The sequence below is a fragment of the Pezoporus flaviventris genome, unplaced genomic scaffold, assembly GCF_033815535.1.
Source record: "Pezoporus flaviventris isolate CSIRO_AGI_PZ_B2104156 unplaced genomic scaffold, CSIRO_AGI_Pfla_v1 ptg000023l, whole genome shotgun sequence".
Lineage (NCBI taxonomy): Eukaryota > Metazoa > Chordata > Aves > Psittaciformes > Psittacidae > Pezoporus > Pezoporus flaviventris.
In genome coordinates, this window is record NW_026892571.1 from 14822276 (window position 1) to 14845525 (window position 23250).

Sequence of the window (23250 nt, forward strand, 5' to 3'; positions counted from 1 at the left end):
TCTTCATTTTTCTTTTCCTCTCCTCTCCTTTTTCCAATTTTATTTTCTTTTCATTCCTTTTTTTCTTCTTCTTTTCTTTCCCCTTCCTTTTCCCTCGTGTTCTGCCCTGCCCATTGAAGGCAGCTCAGCTCAGCTCAGCTCGGGCCGGGCCGGGCCGGGGGAGCTCTCGTTAAGCCGGTCCCGGCGGACGCTGCTGCACCCCCCTGTGCCCGCTGGAGCGCGTCCCCACCGGCCCGGGCCGCTCGCCTCCGGCAGGGGGCGGTCTCGGACGCGGCTGCGCTGTCACGTGTCCGGAAGGCGCGCGTTGCCATGGCGATGGCGGGATGGCGCCGCGGTACTGGGCGCTGCGGTGCTGCCGCTGCCGCCTGTTCCAGGTGCAGCAGGTGAGTGCGGGCCGGGCCGGGCCGGGAGCAGCGGGGAGCGGGCCGGGACTGACCCCTCCGCTCCTTCCTAGGCCAAGCGGAGCGGGAAGTGGAGCTGCGGCGTGTGCGGCCAGCGGCAGGCGGTGCAGAAGGTGAGGGGCCGGGGGGAGGCCTATGTGGGGGCAGCACCCAGCGAGGCGGAGGGGACGCCTGCGGGATGTTCTGGCTGCAATTAACACCTCAGCTGATTAAATCACCTGCGGTGGAGCCGCACGTCGTGTGTTTCCCTCAGCGTTGTGCTCCTTGTTCACAGCTTTACGGCCAAGGGTCTGCCCTGGACTGTAGACGCCATGTCCAGAAGCTAAACCTGCTGCAGGGTGAGGCAGAGGAAGCAATCGGGTGGACATCCCGGTACAGTGTTTAATCTTTACCTGCTCGTCTGTTTACATGTGCTACGGCTGAGGAGTACCTCTTAACACCTGGGGTGCCCGTTACCTAATTGGGGCTCATGGGAGGGTTTTACCTGTTGTAAAGTTATGGCACATGCTAGTTCTGTCATCCCCTCATAGGAATAAGCGATTTGTTTGGTTTAGTGCCCTGCCACATTTCTTGTGACAAGGATTTTTTTCCAGGTACGTTTATTTGATCAATAATGTGCGTTGCTCACACCTTTACCCATGAAAATGCATGCAGTAAAGTTCGGTTTTGGAAGGGTTTTTCTAATTGCCTTATTTACTGTTTGATGAGCTGACTGTGGAAATGCCCATCTCACAGACTGGCCTCAGTGCAGAGGTGCATCCTCAGACGAAAACGTCCTCCCCTCTGGGTGCTGCTGCTGGCACCAGGGGTTTCACACTGAATCTGTTGTGTAATTCCTGCTGCTATTGATAAAAATAAGACTTGTTTAGTGCGGATATTTGGGTGTTAATTCCTGCTGGGCTGGAAAATCTGGGTAGCACTTTCCTGTTTATTTCGTTCCCAAATCTGTTTACAAATCACCTGATCTTGAACCGGTCTTGACCTGCTCCAGCTTCCTTTTCACTCAAGGTTATTTCCAGAAAGCAGTCAAAGCTTGTTAGATAACTGAGTTGCGTAAATGCTGTGCTTCAGGGTTGAGCTTTGGGAGGAAAACTCCTTGTTTGTTCCCTTTATCAAAAAGGGTTATTCCTAGTCTCAAAACATTGTCAAATAACTTCCCTTTTTTCCATGGTAGCTTGGGATATCATTAGTGGGGTTTAACCTGTGCCCCAAAGACACACTGGGACATCGTGTCATAACATCCCTAGTTAAGAACAGTCAGAATTTATCATTTCATGATTAGCAGCTTTAGAGCAAACTTGTTACTGTGTTTGTATAGAAACTACAAAGTTTCTATAGAAAGCCATTCTCTAACTAGTGTTTTCACATATTTGGGCAAAATAGCTTGCAAATCCTTAATTTGACATAGCTTTTCTGTAGATCATTTATTTTTCTGACATGCTTCCTATCTAATCCCTTGTGCTGTGAGTAGGTGATTTGAGAATTATAAACCATCAGAGAGAAATGTGTTCTAGAAACTCTAAATCTCTCTTTTAGGTGCATAGAAGACTCTGTGAATGACAGCAAAAATACAGCAGCCCAACATGAAGACAGCTCAGTCCAGCAGGTAAGATACCTTCAAAGCTGAAGTAAATACCAACCCATACTGACCCAGGTGAATCACAGTGAAATTGGTGATCCCTTTATAAGGTTCAGACAGCTGAGATAGTGTATGTAATCAGAGAGAGAACAAGATGTGTACAGAAACTCTCTGTTCCACTGGGGCACTGAACGTAGGAACATGACACAGGAACATGTTCTAACTGACTTGTGATTTGAGGCATTCAGCACATACATAACAATGCTAAAAATGAGAACTCTGTATATTTCTGTTCTCAGTCATTTTCCAATCTTATAGGAGGGAAGGGCAGAAGTCAGTCGCTGGAGTAAATATTTGGACAAGAACAATGAAGATCAGGAAGATGGGGAGGAGGAGAGAGGTACAGAAAGGCAACAGTTCTGTTCCCGAAGGAAGAACACTGTGGAAGAACAAAGGTACAGAAAGACCTTTAAATTTTGGTAATTCCTGCCCCTGAGCGGTGACATTTGGTTTGGACATGTGGGAAGTAGCTCAGCTCTGACAGCTCAATAAAGTACAGGTTGTAGTGTACAACCAGAGCTGAGCAGGGATTTGGTATATGGGGATAAAACTTCTCTTATTGCTAGAGCCATGCATTTTGTGAACATTTCTGGTGACTTGTGAAATAAAATCACAGTGGAGCTAATCTGTCTCTTTGTGAATGGTTTTCTTGGCCAGGAACCAGAAGAGCTTCCTCTCCAGTGATGCTCAGGAGTACGCTGAAGAAAATGAAGTTTCCCAGCTTGCCTACCAAGCCAAAAAGGTTAAAAATGGTTATTTTAGTTGTAAAAGATGCTTCCTGCCAGTAAAGTAAAGCTTTCTCCTGACTTCTTTTATGTCATCATAATTTTGAATTTTTATGAGTCTTCCTCTGCTCTTCTATTTGAATGATTGAGGAAGAGAAAAGAAAAAGTCAGGGGTTTCTCTCTTGAGAGTTTTTAGTCAGGTAAAAATAATGCCACCTTGTGTAGGCTGAGTGGTTGAGCCAGATTCCTGCCTCAGCACAGCTTCATTCTGTGGTGCTTTGCCTTGTTGAGCAGTGGCACCTATGTAGTAATGCAGCGATTAAATTTACTGTGATGACCTGGAGCACCAGAAAGTTGACCTGGGTCTCCAAAGCCCAGAGCTCATAGGCCCACCCAGTGCACCAGCCCCAGCTCTGCCTCAGAGGGCTGGTGAGGATTCGGGTGCATTTGAAGGACCCGAGTGCTCTTTCTTTGCCTGCTTCTGTGCAGCTTGGTTGTGCATTCTGGATTTGTAACACAGCTCTCTTTCTTCTTACAGCACAAGAAATGTTCAGTAGCAGTGCCTGATCAAGATGATGGAGATGCTGTTTGTGGACACAGCATGGCTCCTGCTGTCTGTGAGCCCATAGTGCCTGAGAAGAATACACCAACCCCAAGTGCTTGTACCAAACCCTCCAAGTGGGAAAAATTTCTCTCACGTTCTAATAGCTACAGTGAAAATGCTGCCAGGATCACCTTATCACCACAGGAGGGCAGTGGAAGGTTGGGGCTACACAGCACGACTGCTGCAGATGCTGATACGGTCAGTAGATGCTCAGAACAGGCCCAAAGAACTCTATCTCAAGGTACAGGTTTTGAATTTAAAAAGTGTGTTGCTAGCACTGAGCAGATTGGCTCGAAACTGCCTGGCACCATGGTGCCCAGCATCTGTTGCTCAGCTGGGGAGGATGTGTTATTCAAAGAACCTCAAAGCCAATTGATAAGGGCAGGATCTGGTGTCATAGACACCACTGCAGGAAAGTGCTGTTCAGAAAGCACAAGGAGAGCAAACACCTTTGTTAACTGTAGCAATGGGCCAAAGCCTAGCATCATTTCTTGTGAACACCTCTTCTGCACAGGTGATGAGTTTGATGATGATCTCTGATTAAGTTCAGGCATGTTTGGCACTGCTTTCTTGTTTATCTCCGTAATGTAGTTGGTATGCCAAGTACTGAGGCAAGATTTACTGTAAGCATTGAAGGACTGCATTATTAAAGCTGTTTACTTGCTGCACGGCTGTGTCTGGGGGAAAGGCATGAGTGTGGAAGCAACTGTTGCAGGGGACAAGAACTAAGGTTATGGAGTGTTGTCCATCAACCTCATCAGTCAGAAATTAGAAGGGAAGTAGGTCAGCTTGGGAGGAGAAAGTGCCCAGGCTCTAAGGGTTCCAGGCCAGTACAATTAAATTCTGTGATTCATTCCTCATTATGAACTACAGCTTTTTTCTCCTGTATCACCTCTTTGTTGAGGTCTCCCTTAGCAACCCTTTCTTCCAGAGCAGGCTTCAGAACCAGCAAAGCATTTCATTCTCTTCAGCAGTGCAGCCCTAAGGGTACCCAGAGGTACCACAGCCCCAGGCTCCTTCCCTTCCATAGGGAGCTGCCTGCTGAAAGCAACACACTCTTAGCCTGGTCCCTCCACTTTTAACTTGGGTAGTTAAACACTCACAGACACTGATCACAGGAAGTAGTATTTATTTTTCCTCCATTCTACAAGCACTTAGAAACATGAGACAAACTCTTAGCAGGAAGAAAGATGAACCACTGAATGAGTTGTACTGTGTTGTCTGCTTTCAGTTAGAAGGAAAGTGCTTTGTGTTACACAGATTACTACAAGTGAGGTGGCTGCTTGGAATACTGGATAGCATCTAGTGCTGCCCCAATGTCGCAGTTCTTTGTCTGCAGGAGTCGAGTGAGCCATCCACCCTCATCAGAGAATCCCATGGAGAGCATCTGGGACAGAGACTCAATAAGGCGAGGGTCTGCTTCTGTTAAGAGAAGAGTAACTTAAAGTTGAAGCACTTCATGTAATTGGCAAAGTAGCCAAGGTAATACTCATATTAGGTAGGTTGGCACTAACCCTGGTAAATCTAGCATAGCTGATTAAAAGCTAGGAGACATGCTCCCCTTTGTCTAGTGGGAGGGAGATACTTGAGATAGGAGATATATCACCATACCCCCCATCACATGTATCACACTCAGCTGTAAGAAAACAGCTGAGCCAGACTCAGCTGGCCTTGCTGCAGGGCTGTGCACTGTTGATCTAGTTTAAGTGGCCTTGTATACTGTCACTGGCTCCAACCAAAATAATGCTGTCTTAAAGGCACACAAGGTACTAGTTCTTATTCTGCATCAAAAGGCTCTCTTGAAGAGTACACTGCAAGGACATGATTTAGGGTAACACCTTCTTTTATTTTTCTCAAATGGCATATTAGTCTAGGGGCAGAAGTCTTACTAAGACTCAGCTGCCCATATTCAAGAGGAGAACCAGGTGACTCTGTCTCTAACAGGATACAAGAGCTGCCATGCCTGCAGATACAGACAAGTTTAGCTGTACTGTATGTGACCTTAGTTTCTAGCATCTCTAAGAGCAGGTATGCTTATTCAGAGAAGTTGGCAGTTCCTGAGTGAAAATTACTCTCTCCATGAAACCTGTACACATTCTCATACCTGGTGGGAGATGTGGGTAGAGTGCAGCTTCTCGCAGTCCTGTAGGTCCTGGCTGGGGAGGATCCCGAGATACATCCAGGGAGCTGGGACCAGTCTCTGGCATTTGCAGGGACTGAAGTTCACCTGTGGAAGGATCTACTTCTTTGGAAGATAAATGGGTCCAGTCTTCATCACCCCCTGATGAACTGCTGGACTCACTCTGTTCCTGAAATGGAAAGAAAAAAGTCCAGATGCTGCAGTGCTTTCCAGGTAGGCTGCATGCTCCTGCTATCTGCCTTTCCACAAGAAATCCCAACACCTTTGCTGTAAACTTGTAAAGCAAAGGTGCTGTGTATCACTTAATCTGCTGGTATCTTAATATTCAATCCCACAATGCATGCTAAATAATGATCTTCCTTTTTAGTAAAGCCTCAGCAAGTAAGTTACTAAATTAGTGTCACAGTTCTTGTACCTGGGACTGGAAGCTGCCATCCTCCGTTTGTGTGGGCACAGGATCTATCACCATGTCTTGTATCTGCTCTGCAACAGTATTTACTTCTGCAGCAGGCTCTGTGTTATTCCAGTCTGGTTTGGTCTGAACATTCTGGTTAGAAGTACCACTGCTTGCCTCAGCATTGCTCTTCTCTTGATTGGGAGCAGCAGGAGTCACTTTGCTTCTCTGTCCTCCATGTTCCACATCAATATCAACTTCAATACCTAGAAGTGCATTTGAAATGGAGGAAGTCTTACAGCAATTTTTTCCAAAGCACAGTCTTAAATGAGCATGGATCAGTCCTCATCTAAACACTGTGAGATTTCTGTAATCATACAGTTTGCCATCTTACATGTAGCTAAGCACCAAACAGTCATCCTTTATCCTTTAGATAAGCCATATAGAGAGTCAAGGCAGGAGTCATCCATGTCTACTTGAGGCAGGCAAACTCCTGAGTCACCACTGACTTAACACTAGTGTTACAGTGGTGACATGTTAGTGAAATCTTTTATTTCCTCCCAAAGGGGGGCTCTGAAAAGGTACTGAGTGGCTGTTCTAAGCCTAGGCATTATTAGTACCAGGAGCAAATTAAGCCTCTGAGGCTTAGTAGGATGAGGTAGTTCTGGTATCAGTCCCAACAGCTGCCTGCTGCTGTTAAAAGGACCTTTAAGCCAGTCTCAGGGATTGGGATAACAAACTGTAAGCCACTTACCCAGGGGGCTCAGAAAAGCTGCCACACTCTCCCCAACATTCTTTAAGAAGGTGACATTGGGGTCCTGAGGCTGGCTGTTAGTAGAAGCTTCTAGAAAAACAACTTCTGTTAGCACACACAGATGCTCAGAGGGAAATAGCACCTACAGTTATCCCCATGAGATCTTGGTGCTCGCCTCCTGTCACTCACATACACTGACAACAGCAGCATAGAGACAAAAATCCAACTCTAAGCTACCTCTGGGACAGAAAGCCAGTGGCATTAGCATTGTTAAGGCTCATTAGCCATGCTGAAAGGCAGATCTGGAGTAGTGACATGCTTGACCTAACAGTTTGGCTTGGTTTGGTTCCAGATACTCTCCTCTATCAGCATCCTCATTGACTGCAGGGATCCAAGCATGCCTTAAAAATAATCCCATTCTGAAAGGTGCTAATTATTTCAAGCAAATTAGGTTAGCTCCTATGTCTATTTTTCCACCCACATTCTACCCTGTGCTGCAGAACCTCAGCTAGTCTGGTTCCACCACCACCCTGCTTACCAGGGCATCTCCTCTTACCTTCCCCAGTGGGTGGACTGGAGGCTGCAGTGCTGGCCTGGGCTTGTTCAGAGTTCTGGCATGGAGCAGCAGGGCCAGGATACCCCCAGCAGTGCATCCATGGGAAGGGGGGCACACCATGCCGCATTTTACGGAGCCAGCGTCCTCGGGGAAGCCACTGCAAGTAGAGTTCATGTGACTCTGTTCACACAGCCCCATTCTGAGTAATCTAAACTCAAGACTTAAATCTGAGGTAGTTCAGGAGTTCCCCTCCACAGATTTTACCCACCTCAAATGGATTCAGCAGTGGACTTTGGAACATCACCATGTTGTGCTCCTTGTGGATGCCTTTACCCTCGCAGGTGCTGCACAGGTCATAGTCTGGGCAGACAGCGCACTTGAACCTGGCACCCACAACCGGCCCCTCGCAGCCATCGCAGATCACGTTGGGGTGCACCATGTCACGGGGGGGCTCCTGGCTGCACTGCGAGCGATGCTCCCGCCTGCACTCCTTTTTCTCTATTAAGGGAAAGGAAACTTTGCATCAAGAACAGGTTACTATTTAAAGGTTGGAAATCAGGCAGAGGAGAAGGAAGCACAAGCAGCTCTTGTTGGTGCAGTATTGACTTACTAGGTCAGTTTATTTTTACACTGGCTGCCAAAGACAAGCTTGGGGGGGAGCATGTAAAAGAACTTCAACCAAGTGCAAAGGGGATCCACAAAGATACCTGCTCCTCTAAGTGGAGCATGCCTTATCTAGAATAAACATGCCAAGAGATGTGTTATGGATTAATGCTGTACTATCGAGTTTGGCTTCTCATCCTACCTTCCTAAGCACTACAAGAACAAAATGTTTTTGAGAGAGGGACCCAGGAAGAGATGCCAGGAGGCAGAACAGGGACAACAGCCACTGGCTTGTGTGGCTCATTAAAGGGACTGCAGATAAAGCTTTGCAGATATCCACAATAACAGAAGGGAGTGTCCAAGCACTCAATACACTGGAATTAAGGCTTCCTTATGCATTGTTGTGAATATTAAAGATACCAGGACTAGGCTCATGTTTCCAGGGAGCTAGTATGCAACAGTGGCTCACACTGGGCCAGCCAAGATGACAGGGCTAGGAGGAAACTTGTGATCTGCTTGCCCCACCTCAGCAGGAAGAATTCATATTCTGGTGTATTACCCTGCCCTTTATTTAACCTCCCCCCAAAACACCGCCGGTTCCACCAGGCCCTTGAGGACAAAGGGAAGGGTTGGTGCTGGTCTCTCCCATTTTCGGCACCCTGCCAGCAATGTGCCCAGCACGACATCGAGTCCTGCCGCCGCCCTTCGGGGCTGAGCGACGTTACCTTTGATGTAAACACGGAAGACGCCATCCTGCATGTAAGGCATCGCCATCTCCAGCTCCTCGTCGGTAGAAAACGCGATCAGGTCCCCGTCTTCATCTAAAAGAGCAAAACGCAGCATGAGGTGCCCGGTCAAGTGTCACAGCGGCAGCCCGTGCTGGGTACCCCGGGGGTGACAGCGGGGAGCCCGGTGCCCTGAGGCTTCCCCACCGCCGGGGCACCTCTCTCGGGGCCTGACCCACCGCCGTTCCCGCAGAGAAGCCACCCCCGGTCCCCGCTCACCCTTATAGTGCATGCGGAAGGCGGGCGGCGGCCCGGCCCGCAGCAGCCCCTGGAAGAGCTCGGCGATGCGGTCATGGATGGCCTGGTAGCGGACGGGCAGCGGCAGTGCAAAGCGGCGGATCTCGCGGGCCGCCTCCTCCTTGCCCAGCAGGTAGGCTTTCACCGTCAGCGCCGCCATGGCTGTGGCGCAGCAGGAATTGCCGCCGAGAGGCCGGGAACGGGTGAGCGACGGGGCGGTAGCGGGAGGCGGATCGGGAGCAGCGGGCTTATAGTGCCGCGGGGGTGGGGGCTCTCGCCCCGCCCACCGGCGGTAGGCTCCGCCCCCTGTGGGCCAGGCTCCGCCCCCTAGGCCCCGTTCGCGCCGCGGAGCTGCGGCCGGGGTGGTCCATAGGGGTCTAGGGGAGCGGGGCTGTGCTGTTCGGTGGAGCATCACCGGTGACCGGGCATTGGGGATCGAGTGCGGCGGTCACTGGGTAGTCACAGTGGCCTCCAAGACCCACTGGTGGGCAAACATGACTGCAGACGTGCAGCGCACCTCGGGGTCCGCTGGTCCCCATCGCCTGCGTTAGCTGGAGCAAGTGCTAACACAGCACTTGGCCACATTGGTCCTGTTCATCACCTTCATAATGCCAACCCGGCCAGGTGATGGAGGTGGGATCCCTGTGCCTGCCCCACTCTTGCTGGGTGACAGCACCCATCGGAGTGCTTCACATGCTCTGCGTGGCAGGAATAACTAACTCTTAGGCTAATGCTCTTCCCTGAACTTGGTGTTTCAGAAGGGGGGCTAAAAATAAAGATACTGATATAAACACAACTGACATTAAGGAGGATGTTCTGGGGGCTTTCCAAGCTGGTTGGCAGCAGTGCTCTCGTGCAGATCAGATACAGTTGACAGGCCTCTTAATCTGGCCATGGGAGTCCAGCTGGCAGAACACACCATCTGTGCCATCCAAGGGTAATTAAATAAAGATGGATCGATGATTATTAGGTGCCTCGTTGGTATTAATTCCCTCTCACCCAAGGGCCTGACCACTCTGACTATTGGTGACATATTTCTTGGTTTAAGATAATAAAAGCTCAGGAGAAACTGTAATGATTTACCATCTTCTGCAATCAAGCGAAGGAGAAGTTTTAATTGCCACAATGGGAAGGTAAGTTTTTTTCTTGACCTAAAGTATATATGTTAAAACACTTGGCCTTCCATATAGCTACATTTTTGTCATTGTGTGGCAATTTTGACATTGCATCACTTCTCTGGAAAACACTATTTACAATAAAAAGGTTGCCCTTTTAAACTTAAAACCTTTACTAGTATTTTCTAGGAACTTCAATTTCCAGGTATTGCATGGCAATATTCAACTGTGAAGCCATGTGTTTAAGTTTAAACATGAACAGATTCAGATTTAAGCATGATGATGTGGCACAGGGAACGATTCACCAGCTTTTACAGCACGAGATATTGAAAGGTTTGGGCACGTGTATCACATTCACCTTCCCTGTTTGCTGTGTGTATTCTTATTTCTGAAAGCGTTGGTGAAAGCTACTGACTTGACATCATTGGATTATTGCTTTTCTCTATAAAATGAGAAGAAAGGTTAGCAGTTGTAGGACATGCAGCACAGGACACTGCCAATGCTGACTCTGCCTTGCCAAGCAACACCTCCAGTGTGTCCATCTCACACTGTTTCTGAGGACCCTGATGGCCGCTTTTGGTCTTGTTTGTAGAGAAAGAGATTTGTATTTTGGGACCCAGCCCCAGCACATCCTTTCCTTAGGAAAGGTTGCTGCCACCTTAGACAGGACTGATTGCCTATTCCCCTCTCCATCACGCCTGGGTGTTTGAGGCACAGTGGGTTGTCCTCAAATTGCTGGGTCTTTTCAAGCCACTTGTGTCTCCACATTAATCAATGCATTTATCAGGTGATGCACGAAATTGAAATCAGAAATCTAAGCTTTCCTCCACGTGAACCTTAATCCAGTTGGCAAACATGGAAGCGGCCAAAAGCCAGAGGGAATTTCCCTCCTCCTGGTGAGAATGCTGAGTCACGCTCAGCTCTCCGGCGGTGACACCATGCACTTTAACAAAACATAAGGAAAACAAGGCTTTCACCAGGCTGCTGTGAGCTTACCTCACCCGTCACGGGACACGGCTGACTCGGTGAGTCATCTCCTTCTCTTCCTCCTCGAGGTCGGGGATTTCCTCCCAGCAAGCTCTTCTCTGGTCCAGACCTTGGACCTCCCTCTCCCTGCGTTTCCTATTGCCCCCAGCCCTGAGATGTGCCTCTGGGCAGTTTCTCAGCCCCCCGTGGAGGCTGTGTGAGCAGCTGGGCTGTATTCCCACAGATGTTGAGATGTTTTTCCCTCTGTTTGCTGGAGGATCCGGGTTTTGGCATTCTCAGCGTGAAGCTCTGGCTGTGTGGATGTTTTCTTATGGTTCTTTAGGAATCCCATAGCATCACAGCAACCCCTGCTCAAAAAGTGTTTTCTCAGCCCTTGATGCTGAGCACCCAGCTTCGCAGGTGGATGTGGCAAAGGAACAGCAAAAGGGGTGGGGAAAAAAAGCTGTTTGAGTTTTAAATTTCAAATGTATAGAGGAAAGGCTCAAAAAAGGAGCAATGAGTGTCCCTGCAGTGCTCTGCTTTCTCTCTACACCCACTTTCTGCTGGGAAGTGTTTATAAACGTTTGGTGAGGTTCTTGCTCTGCAGGCACGATCACCAGAATGCTCCTTATGGCCAAACTTTCATGTTCACAGTAAAGCCCTGACAGGATGAAGGCTGGGGGGTCTATTCCTCGATTGCAAATCACCGTAGAGGCTGGTGATGTTCCAGAGGGAATTCTTCCCTAAATCATTGCCCCAGCCTGAGGCCCAAATCACTGCCCTGGCACTCTTGGTGAGGAGGGGAAGGTTTGTCCTGTGTGTTCCCACAGCTCTGGCAGTGATAAGTGGTGATGGAGGGACAGCGCAGAGCCCCAGCGGGTGGGTGCTCACTGGACTGGACTGGGTACTGCAGACCACACGCTCCTTCCAGATGCTTCTGGAGAGGTGCAGGATGCTCTGGACACATCAGTCAGATGGCAGTGACTCAGCTTGATCCCATGATGGTTTTCCTCCTCCTCCAGCCCAGTGAAAACAACTCGGTGCCTCTGAAGCAGAAACTGTCCTTCCTCAGCTGCGCAGGCAGAAGGGAAAGCTGGGAGGGTTTATTTTTGCTGTCTCATTTTTGAGGTTGAGTCTTTCTGAAGGTTAGCTCTGCCACGTCAGGTGTTTACCCAGGCTCAGCACCACTTCTCATTGGTGCGACATGTAACTTTTAAGGGCAGGAAACTCTGGGACGGTGCTTTCACTGAGACAGAGGAGCAGACAGGGAAAACACTTGGAAAGCAGGCACAAAGCACAAGCACACTGCGGGCGGCGTGAAAATACTGAAGGTTTTCATGTTCCCAAAAGCGTGCAGGAATGCCTTGCAGCCTACACAAATTGCTTGGGGTGAATGTTGCACTGAGAACCTGATGTGTGGCTTTTGCCCTGAATTAAAGCATCAGCATGTCAACACAGCCAAGGTAAACACCCTGTTGTGATCTTCATCTCTGGTGGCTAAGGAGAATTTAGAACACTTCACAGCAGCCTATAAGACATACAGAAAATGAAGTTACTTTGGTTTATGAGACAAACAGCAAGTGCTGTTTGCCTAGGGAGGACTGAGCCCGAACTGCTCAAACTCCAGAGCCAAGCTCTTTAGCGAGCTAGATAAAATCAGCTACAAACCTGGATTACATTCCCTATCTAGGCCTAACAAATGTTTTCTCTTTCTAATTTCTGTAATGGCCTCAGGACCTCTGGGCTGCTTTCGGAGTGCTCTCCATGGAAGGCCCCTTATTTCTGCAGCATGCTCAGTATTGCCAACATCAACTGTTCAAAGATCATGAGATCGCCTTAAAACAACCGTCTTCTCTCTGTTTATTTGCTGCTGGGGTTTTGAGTCTCTGCAGTTCATATTTTAGACTTTGACCGAGACTCAAAGTTTGCTTGTTAAAAACAGAATAAAAGCCAAAACTGGGATAAAGGGAGGGATTTCAAGAATAAAAGGGAACTTTGCAGGTCTGAGAGAAAGATCACAAGCGCTGGCAGTTTTGCTTAGTCCCTCGTTTTTCACAAGAGAGCCCAAGGTTTCTGTCATGCGAGGGTGCTATAAAGCTCATTCATTTCTTCAGACTTTTATGAAGACAAAATGTAACAGCAGAAATGAGATTAAGCTTTATCCTTGGGAAAGAGCCTAATTAATTGTCTTGGAGAAATTATTAATGCTATTCTGTTCTCTTCCGCTGCAGACACACCACATACCCCGGGTGGCAGGAGCGTTTTGCACCTCTGAAAATAAACCAGCTAACATCTAATGCTCTAAAACGTGTCATGTTATCTCCCTAAACTCTGTCACAGTGGTAGGATTTCATGCGCCTTTCCCACCAGCAGCTCTTGCTTGTCTGCAGCCTCTGGGGAGGGGGAGAAGTTGCCATTAATTCCTGTGAACCCTCTGTGTTTAACACAGGTTTAAGGCGAGAAAGCATGCGGGCTGGGTGGGACAGAGCTTCTGGGGCTTGTTTTCTTTGCTCTGCTGGTGAAAATGCTGTCGGTGGGATGTGCTGCTGGCTCGTGTTCTGTGGTGATGGTCACTTGGGCAATGCCTTGCAAAATCCAGGGGAGGAAGCACAGATTCCTCATTCCTTTCAGTATTCCCAAGAGTGATGTTCAGTGCATTGCCTCACTCAGGGATGTGCCCGGTGTGAGCCCTGCAGCTCCTGGCTGGCTTCTGGCAGTGGAGGCAGAAGCCTGGTGCCATCCAAAGGGCTCCCTCTGCCGATTTCCTTCCTGCATTTTCTAGTCACTGGGAGAGACTGTTTCGGGTTGAAAAATGTGTTTTATTTCATAAACTAGAGAAGAGTCCAAGGATGCAGCAGACACGACCATCCCTGCAGAAATGGGTGATCCCTACTTTTCTTCCTACACACGTGTGGCTTTCAGCTCCTCAAGGCAGCCCCTGGGTGCTGAGCTCCCTTTGCCTTTCCAGAAGGAAATGGGGTAGAGGCCTGAGGACCCATTTGATGGATTTCCCCATCTCAGAAGGATTCCCATGTCAGCTGGAGTGCTGCCGGGAGGAAACATGCCCATGGAGCATGGATGGCTCCCAGCACATCCCTGCTGGCTATTTCAGCTCCAAGGCTGCAGCCGAGCATCTCTGAGTGCCTGGATCCCCATTCCCATCTCTGCTTCACCTTACATTACCCTCTAATTGATCCAAACATTTCAAGCAACAGACCTGGATCACTGGATGCCAAATATTTACACATCTGAGAACTATTTACTCGCTAAAAGAGCTCCAGGGAATGGAAGATGACAACTCTTGCTGGAGGAATGATGTACCCACATATGGAGCTCATGAGCTGCCACCTTCTTTTTGACCTCACGGACAACCACAGGAGCAAGTTCAGGTGATGGAGCTGTGTAAACTCAGCATTTCGAACCCAGCCTCCCTGTATGGCTCCTCCTGGTCTGCAGTGAAATAAAACCAGACCCATTAATAGCAGAAAACAAGGGCAAAATAATATTTAAATCTGTTTTCTTCCATCCTTCACCCAAGAAGCAGCTTGAGGCCATAACCCTGGTTGCCAGGTCCTTTGGAAGAGTGATGGTGTCCTTCCAGGCAGCAACTCCCATTTGCAGTATGCATCCGGCATCGATTTCCTCTCAGTAAACATTAAGTGCTGCTTCCTTGACCGAGATGAAATGCTCCTGCGGAATGGCAGCGAATATGCACTCACTGCACGGCCATGGGGGCTGCTGCCTGCACCTCATCCTGCACGCTCACCCCCAGCTGTGCGAGGGTCCTGGTGCACACCCCCATGCACAGAGATGTGTGCACTGCCGTGTGTGCATACAGGTGCACGTGCATGCACCCACATGGCCATATGCATGTATGGACCCAGGCATATGCACACAGACAGATGTATGGACCCGGGCATGTGTGTGCACATGCACATGTGTATAGACCCATGCAGGCATCTACAGTTATCTGCGTACCTCTGTGCAGACACAGGTGTGTGCACAAGTGTGTGTATGTGCGTCTATACGAATGAACCAAGTATGTGTACATGCACACATGTGCACACACACGTTTACATACACACCTACATACATGTATGCACACACATGCACACACACATTTACACACACACCTACACACATGTATGCACACACACGTACACACACATTTACACACACACCTACACACATGTATGCACACAGACGCACACACACGTTTACACACATATGTATGTACACACACACACATTTACACACACACCTACACACATGTATGCACATACACATGCACACACACGTTTACACACACACCTACACACATGTATGCACACACACACACGTTTACACACACCTACACACATGTATGTTCACTCACACACGTTTATGCACACACCTACACACATGTATGTACACATGCACACACATGTTTACACACACCTACACACATGTATGTACACACATTTACACACACACATTTACACACACACCTACACACATGTATGTACACACGCACACACACGTTTACACACACACCTACACACATGTATGCACACACATTTACACACACACCTACACACATGTATGCACACACACGCACACACACGTTTACACACATACCTACACACATGTATGCACACACGCACACACGTTTACACACATATGTATGTACACACACATTTACACACACACCTACACACATGTATGCACACACACGCACACACACGTTTACACACATATGTATGTACACACACACATTTACACACACACCTGCACACATGTATGCACACACGCACACACACGTTTACACACATATGTATGTACACACACACACACATTTACACACACCCTACACACATGTGTGCACACACACGCACACACACGCGCACACGCATGTACATACACTCACCCCTACCTCCGCCGTCCCCGCACGGGGGCGCCCTCCGCCCGCTCCCGCCCCGCCCCTTCCCTTTGGCCACGCCCCTTTGGCTACGCCCCCCCCGCCCCGCCCCGCCCCGCCCGCCCCGGCGCGGCCCGGCCCGGTGCGGTCGCTGCCTGGGGCCGGCCGGCCGGTTCCTCCCGCACCGCTCCGCCGAGGCCGCGCCGCGCCCGGGACATGCGGCCGCCCCCGCCGGCGAGGAGGCGATGAGGCTCCGCAGCGGCACGGCGCTCACGCTGCTGCTCGGCTGCCTCTGCGCGCTGCTCTCGCTGTCCTGGTACGGCGCCTTCGGCGGGCACAAAGGTAAGGGGGTGCTCGGCTGCTCCTCCGGAGGGGAGCCGGGACCCGGCCCTGGTTTGGGGCGGGGGGGGTGTTGGGGGACCCGGGCCCCGCTGGACCCCGGGGGTCCGGTGCGACCCGGACCTGGGGTAATCCTGACCGGCGGGATCCTGCGGGAGCCTCTGGGATGGGGACCCGCCGGATCCGGCGCGTCCTGGCCCCGCGGGATCCCCGGTGCGGGCGTGCCCGCCCGTGCGCAGCAGCGCCGGAGGTGCCAGCGCCGGGGGTCCCTGCTCGACTCCGCGGGCGGGCGTCCGGGTGCCGGTGCGCTGGGCTTCGTTTCGGTGATGCGCTTCTTGCACCCTCACGTTTATGGTGAACGCCTTCGCGCGCGATGGGAGCCAGGCGGGTTAAATCCTCGTGGAGAGGTGACGATGCCAGCGGCTGGGGGGAGCAATCCGGTAGTGAGGGGCTCAGGGCAAACTGGAGGTGAGAGAAGCGAGCAGCGCTGCCCGCCCCGCGCGTTCCGGCGGCTCGATGCTGGGTCCAGTGACTGAAGTGCACAAGGGACCAGGCGAGGGCTGCCGGTTTCACTGCTTCAATATCGGTGCCGGGTTTGCACCGCTGTGGAGCAGGGAGGCAGGGCCCCGTCCCATTGAGGAACCCCACACAGGTATCACAGAGATGCTCACCCCCATTTTTTCCTGACAATGGAATAGTTGCTTCTCCCCGTCCTGGCGCCCGCTAAAGCAGGGCACTAGATTTAGCCTGGCCTGGAGGACAGTTCTGTTAGTTGCTTCTGAATTGTGTATCTGACTTGTGCATGGGTGAGGAACCCCTCGTGTCCATGCTAAGTCACTCAGCTCTTTCAGTTCCTGCAATTTCAGAGGTTGTTAAAGGTATGCAGTGTGGCCATCCAGCCCTTGACCCTTGCTTCCCATCACCATATAAGCATCTCTCCCTGCTACAGGTGAGAAGCAGCTTTTGCTGAGCCTAAGATGTGACTCGGTGGCATTGCTGTCCCACAGCACACCATGCACAGTCACAAGGTGTAGCGTGTGTATGGTGCAAGGCTGGTGGCAGGGCTGGGGGAAGGTGTTTTGGCTCCGGCTGTCAGGATGACACGAGCCCATGTACGTGCCCATCCAGCTCAGCAGCAGGGCAGGAGTGCCTGGGATATGCCATCTTCCCCTGGCAGCTGTAGGCTGCTTGGAGTTCTCTGCCTTGTTGATCAGCTGAAGAGGTTTCCTGTTGTGCTACTGATGTGGTTTAAATCCCATCGGCGCTGCCTCGCACAGAGGCTTGGGTGACGGGCACTTGTAGTGCGGGAGAGCCGCCGGTGGGTTGGTTGGCTTCTGCTGGGGGCATTTTTAACTGGGCAGAACATTTGCGCAACCAGGTGTATGTGCTTTCAGCCAGAAGTGTTAGACCGTAACTGTGATGCAGTCTGAGAGGTGCGTCTGGAGGTTCCTGCTGAGCAGTTGCTTTACTCGTAACTCCCTCCCATAAATGAAGTGAAACTGACCTGCGATGCTGCACGGGCTGTGAGCAGTCACTCTGGTTTCTGGAGCAGGGTAGCCAGCCCTGTGCTGCCTGTACTGTGTCATCCTTTGACTCACTTCTGTTTTCTCACAAGTAGCTTTTCCCCATGGCTCAGACAAGCACCAAAATAAGAACCCCGGTCACCACTGTCCCTGTCCTTCTTGGTAGGACCCTCCCTGGGATACATGTTTTCCCCTGACAGCAACAGATTGTGTCTTGCAAACAGCAATGGCTACAACAGGTCACAAGCAGCATGGGTCAGGCTGTGTCAGCACAGCAGGTTTCCGGCTATTATGGTCATTTACATATCAGGCTGTTACTCGGTACAGAGCTGGAGAAGACCTTGAGAGGTCATCCAGACATCTCCTGCCCCTGTGCAGGATCGGTGATAACCAACCCTTCCTGACAGATGTTTGTCGTGTTCCTTCTTAAAACCCTCTGATGGCAGATGCCTGAGCTCTCTGGACAATCTGACATTTAGCAGCTCTGCCATTTGACTTGTCTTACGATCTGAACAGAAATGTCTTTTCCTTCAGTTCGGTTTCACAGTTGCTCTCCTGTTTTCCATTTATGGGGCACAGGCAGAAAAGTTCCTTCCTCCCTTCTTTGCGGGAGCCTGTGGGACATTTGGAACTCACTGCTGTGTTTTCCCTTAGTCCCTGCTACTATCGATTAAACCATGCTGGTTCCTTTGATCAGTCTTTTTAGCTTCTGTATTCTTGGTTTGCAGTCGCTCTTGTTCCTCTCTTCTGGACCACCACCCTTCGTGAAGAGTGATGCTTAACAGAGTAAGGGATTACTTCAGGTCTTTCACATGCAGCGATGCTGTTTGTACATCCCAGTGTGTTTGCTTTTTACTTTTACTGCAGAAACTTGTGTTTCATTTTATGTTTAATCCCCTTGACCCTTCAGCCATTCTTCTCCAGAACTCTTCCTGCTTTTCATTCCTCACCTTGTACTTGCTGGTTAATTATTCTTATCAAATCACATTACCTCACACTTGTCCTTGTTGAACTGTGTCCTTTTGTGTTTTTTCAGACTGCTTCTTCTAAAGTGTCAGGATTGTTTTGAATTCTCATCTTGCTCTCCTGCATGCTTGCCGCCTCCCTCAGCTTGGTGTAGCCTTCAAAAGCAATCTGTGTTTTCTCTGCCATCAGCCAAGTTGTGGATGAAAACACCAAGTGGTGTCAGATCTGGGATGGGTTCCCCTGGAACCTGCTTCAGTAAAGTCCTCCCAGTCTGTGCTCAAAGAGCATCAACCAGTTCACTGGTGGGCTTCCCACCTTCATGGGGCTCAGTGCAGCCCCCATGTCCCCAGCTGTATTATGAGGACTTCCTATGAGACATTATCAGAGATGTCTCTGAAATCTTTGTTTCTCCTCCCCTTCCTACAAGTCCTTGCACCCTGTCACAGAAAGAGGCATGATAGGTCTGATGTGATTTGCTTTTGATAAACAGAAGTTAGCTCTTGCTCAAGTTCTCCTTGTTTTCTAAGCACTTCAACCGAACCTAAGCTGATTATTCTGTAATTTCCTCAGCCTCTTTATCCTCATCTCCTTATTTTTCAAAGACAGGCTTTGTGTTTGCCAGTCCTCTGTAACATCAGCCATCCCTCATGAGTGGCTGGAGACAACTCCCAGTGATCCTGAGCTGCTCATGTCATTGAGTTCTGGGGAAGGCTGTCAAGGTGTCTGTGTTGACTCTGATGGGGTAAAATATTACATTAAAACACATGTAAAGCATCACAGAACCTTCCTGTCTTCCTGCTCTGTGTTGGGAGGACAAAACAATTAGTCCAAAGAAATCAAACCAGGTCAAACCAGCTCTAGAGCTGCTTCTCTGTGACTGATGCAGGGTTTGTTTACCCGCTAATGATGTTTTGCTGTGCTGTGGTTATTAGTAAAGTTTTGACCTCATGGGCTGCAAAAACAGATGCTGCATCTTTCCAATTATAAATGAGGTTTGAAATAGTCTGCTGGAGTAGGAAGAGAAGGGCAGCCTCAAATAGCACAACCAGTCACCCAGGCAGCCAACGTCCAGCATCACGGGTGGTTTGGAGGTGGACCACGTGCTGCACATGGTGGTGGTGGGTGTCTTGGCCAAAGATTAATATTCTCTCTGTGCTGAATTTAGGTTTAAGTATGATTTAACTCTCCAAACCGAAAGGCTGCTCTGGAAGAAGCCCTTCCATAAACTGCTGTCATGAAGTGGACCTGTAGGCTTTACCTGTGTAGGGTAACCTGTGGTCAGAGGGTCAAGGCACCGGCAGGCTCAGGCATTAGCATGCCTGACATGGAAATTACAGGGGGTGTTCTACTGAGAGCGTGGTAAAACAGAGAAGCTTTCACGACTTTAGACAAGTCACAGGTGCAGGTAGGATGAAAGTGAACAATTAAACCTACCTGTAATTAAATTGTTCTGGTTTGTTTCTTTCCATGATGAAAACTGTTCAGTTCTCATCCGTAACATTTGTTCTCATCTTGGCTGACCAACGAGCTAGGTTCTCCCAACACACCGCCCCTTGGGAATGCTGCCTTTTGAAGGTGGGATTGCACCTCCAGGGTACGGCTGCATAGCTCAGGGTGGGCTCTGTGGCCATGCTGCCTGTGCAGGCTTCCCCTGGCAGCTTTTTCCCCCTCAGATCTTAATGATTTATAGTTACCTAATACTAGCCAGCTCCAGGTTTCTGTTGTAAACCCACAACTGCAGGCACCTCTGTACCTGTAGATGTAGGTGCGCAGTGGGGTTGTTCTTCCCATAGTGGCTTCACACCCCTAAGATCAGTTTTGATTGCATGCTATTTTGGATCTCACCTTGTGGGAACTGTTCTTCCCATGGGCATTGTGGAAGCGCTTTGGAATCGATGTGCACAGCTCCTTGAAGGAGTCACCCCTCGCATCCTGGGAGGGTGCCTCAGCGCAGCTCTGAGTGCAGGGTCTCTCCTGTGACTTGTGAACGTGCTGCAGTGTGGACATTGCTCTGGTGCCCGTTGCAGCTGTGCAGGCTCAGACAGCATCTCTGTAAAGTAATATTGCTTGTCTGGTGCTGGCTCTGCTCACTTGGGGTGTCCTTTGTGGGAAACAGACTTTGTCCCGGAGGGATATTTCTCTCTAAGTCTCCTTATATAATGCATAAGAGCCGTGATCGCTAATCCGCTCTAGAAGCAGCGGAGTCAAAGCTTGTGATACTGCTAAATACAAGCTGGCCCATGGCATGCACGGCTTCCCGCTGCCATTTCGTTTCTGTTACCTGCAGCAGCTTGACTTCAGGATTCTGTCCTTTCTTTGAGGTCTCGGGCACTGGCTACAGCCGGATGGATGGGAGTGAAAGCCCTGGTCTGAGCTGGGGTCATTTCACCACAGCCCTTGGAAGCATTTAGCAGGAGGAGAGATGCCAGCAGCAGACCCACTGTGTGCTCCTGATGGCTGGGGAGGTGCAGGCAGGGATGTGGTTGAGGAGCCCCAGAGGTTAGAAACCTGTCATTAAAATGCATGGCCAATAAAAAGATGTGCAGGAGCATTTCTGAGAGCCTTTACTTGGCCTGTGTGGTGCCCAGCAGACATTGTGTGGAATTGGTGGCTGGAATGCAGCAGCATTTGCAAAATTATCCTGCATATGATTTGACCAAATTCATCCCAGGAGTGAGGAACACCAGGCAATCTGTTGATGTGCATTAATCAGAAGAACTCGTCCATTGTCTGGAGTCACCTGTGTTTCTGGTTTTATTTCTTTGCAGTTTTTATTATGTCTTTAAATAGGGCTCTTGACATGCACTGCACAAGCACTTGTCCACGTCTCATTGTTGCTTCAACAATAAGAGCTGTGGTTGTGTGACAGAGTTGAAGTTACTGGAAAGGAGATTTCTCCCAGCCAGGACAGTGTTCCCCAGAGACTTGGATTCAGGTCCTTACTATGCCGTATCCCTCCCAGTCTTGGGAAAGTAAATCAGCTGGTTTCATGCCTCAGTGTCCATCTGCTCTCTGGGGACAGAGACATCTCTTGTCACAGTGGTTTGGAGGACACAGCAGTGTCTGACACCAGCGTCTGTGTCAGTGCATAGTAGCAGAGCAGGCAGAGGAGGTTAACACCCCCCCCCCATTACATCAACCACTTACTTCTCTTGGTTTACTTCTGTTCCAGAACAAAACCCTTTCTCGTTTGTGATTCTCTTTGATTCATCTAAAACAAATCATTGATTTGTGCTAACATCCTGAATGTTCATTGATTATTCACTTAGTGTTTAATGTAGAACGCATCTATAGAGGGCTAGTTTAAGTGAAGCTGCCTGCCAGTCATCTCTAGGAAGCTCTGAAGCCTGCTAAGTGATGGAGAAATTGCTTTAGTGACAGACTAGGCAAGGCTGCTAGCAGGCTGCTGCAGGTAGGCATGCGTTAGCCACGGTTCTCCCTCTTCACAAAACCCAAACCAGGCGCCAAAGTACCAGTTTCTCAGTACATGGATGAACAAATACTGGTCCTGGGGTGCCTGGCTTGGCAGAGGCATCCACCACCACCCAGTGCTTTGCAAAGGTGGGGCTGAGCCACCTGCCTAAAAGTATTTGGAGACGAAGATTTATGTTTTGTGTGACGATTTTCCATACCATAATTGTGCCAATGCAAATGGGCTGTATCAAAAGGAGCATGACCAGCAGGTCGAAGGAGGTGATCCTGCCCCTCTGCTCTGCTCTTGTGAGACCTCACCTGGAGCATTGTGTGCAGTTCTGGTGTCCTCAACATAAAAAGGACATGGAACTGTTGGAACAAGTCCAGAGGAGGCCACGAGGATAATCAGGGGACTGGAGCACCTCCTGTATGAAGACAGGCTGAGGAAGTTGGGGCTGTTCAGCCTGGAGAAGAGAAGGCTGCGTGGAGACCTCAGAGCAGCCTTCCAGTATCTGAAGGGGGCCTATAGGGATGCTGGGGAGGGACTCTTCATTAGGGACTGTAGTGACAGGACAAGGGGTAACAGGTTAAAACTTAAACAGGGGAAGTTTAGATTGGCTATAAGGAGGAAATTCTTTCCTGTAAGGGTGGTGAGGCACTGGAATGGGTTGCCCAGGGAGGTTGTGAATGCTCCATCCCTGGCAGTGTTCAAGGCCAGGTTGGACAGAGCCTTGGGTGAGATGGTTTAGTGTGAGGTGTCCCTGCCCATGGCAGGGGGGTTGGAACTGGATGATCTTAAGGTCCTTTCCAATCCTCACTATTCTATGATTCTAATGTGGATGCTTTGTTTCTCACGAGACAAAGCCCAAGAGATCACTGGGTGAGAAGGGCTGCGGCGTAGGCAGAAGTCATTGGTCAAATTAAGGGACTGTGGAAACTATTAAAATAAACAAAGGGCTTCAGCGGGGGCTGGCAGGTTAACGGGGAGGAGGAGAGGCTCTTTAGGGAGTGCTGATCAAGCATCTGCTTAACGGCTTCCTGATTCAGGGAGGGGATCGTTGTCTTTGATGGAGGGAAGTGCATTCCTTCCACCTCTTTTATTGGAATTGAAGTGTAGGGAGCTTTTTATTCAGCAGTGGCTTTCTTGGGTTTGCTTTTTGAGTTCATGTCAGGCTTCTTTTGGAAAGCAAGA

The 23250-nt window shown here is 49.7% G+C and overlaps 3 protein-coding genes across 7 annotated transcripts in view; 2 read left to right on the plus strand and 1 right to left on the minus strand.

The window, feature by feature from the left end:
- The first annotated feature begins 249 nt into the window (after positions 1-249).
- MRNIP (MRN complex interacting protein) lies at positions 250-4037 on the plus strand. The gene is made up of 7 exons (XM_061456928.1): positions 250-383; positions 455-514; positions 676-773; positions 1938-2007; positions 2299-2435; positions 2698-2782; positions 3304-4037. The coding sequence occupies exons 1-7, from the start codon at positions 324-326 to the stop codon at positions 3907-3909; spliced, it is 1116 nt and encodes a 371-aa protein (XP_061312912.1). The 5' UTR covers positions 250-323; the 3' UTR covers positions 3910-4037.
- A 444-nt stretch (positions 4038-4481) lies between these two features.
- On the minus strand, positions 4482-10973 carry SQSTM1 (sequestosome 1). 4 transcript variants are annotated; one of them, XM_061456926.1, is made up of 8 exons: positions 10950-10973; positions 8542-8637; positions 7482-7711; positions 7214-7370; positions 6658-6747; positions 5925-6169; positions 5474-5678; positions 4482-4791 (listed from the first exon to the last, which is right to left on the minus strand). In XM_061456926.1, the coding sequence occupies exons 2-8, from the start codon at positions 8588-8590 to the stop codon at positions 4634-4636; spliced, it is 1134 nt and encodes a 377-aa protein (XP_061312910.1). In that variant the 5' UTR covers positions 8591-8637; positions 10950-10973; the 3' UTR covers positions 4482-4633. The 4 variants fall into 4 exon arrangements, with proteins under 4 accessions (XP_061312910.1, XP_061312908.1, XP_061312907.1 ...); XM_061456924.1 differs by lacking the exon at positions 10950-10973 and adding an exon at positions 8821-9076 and having other exon boundaries at positions 6658-6744; XM_061456923.1 differs by lacking the exon at positions 10950-10973 and adding an exon at positions 8821-9075.
- A 4990-nt stretch (positions 10974-15963) lies between these two features.
- Positions 15964-23250, plus strand: part of MGAT4B (alpha-1,3-mannosyl-glycoprotein 4-beta-N-acetylglucosaminyltransferase B) — a 50838-nt gene continuing 43551 nt past the window's right edge. For both annotated transcript variants that reach the window (XM_061456920.1, XM_061456922.1), the window contains exon 1: positions 15964-16158. In XM_061456920.1, coding sequence (XP_061312904.1) covers positions 16062-16158 — 97 coding nt within the window. In that variant the 5' untranslated portion in view covers positions 15964-16061. The remainder of the gene's footprint in view (positions 16159-23250) is intronic.

Bases quoted from the DNA above. Each gene is read 5' to 3' on its own strand.
- MRNIP (XM_061456928.1), top strand. From the start codon at position 324: ATGGCGCCGCGGTACTGGGCGCTGCGGTGCTGCCGCTGCCGCCTGTTC. The intron at 774-1,937 runs GTACAGTGTTTA...TCTCTCTTTTAG, and splicing joins GCAATCGGGTGGACATCCCG to GTGCATAGAAGACTCTGTGA. The intron at 2,783-3,303 runs GTTAAAAATGGT...TTCTTCTTACAG, and splicing joins TTGCCTACCAAGCCAAAAAG to CACAAGAAATGTTCAGTAGC.
- SQSTM1 (XM_061456923.1), bottom strand. From the start codon at position 8,998: ATGGCGGCGCTGACGGTGAAAGCCTACCTGCTGGGCAAGGAGGAGGCG. The intron at 7,712-8,541 runs GTAACGTCGCTC...TTCCCTTAATAG, and splicing joins CTTCCGTGTTTACATCAAAG to AGAAAAAGGAGTGCAGGCGG. The intron at 6,748-7,213 runs GTAAGAGGAGAT...TTGTTTTTCTAG, and splicing joins CAGTCCACCCACTGGGGAAG to AAGCTTCTACTAACAGCCAG.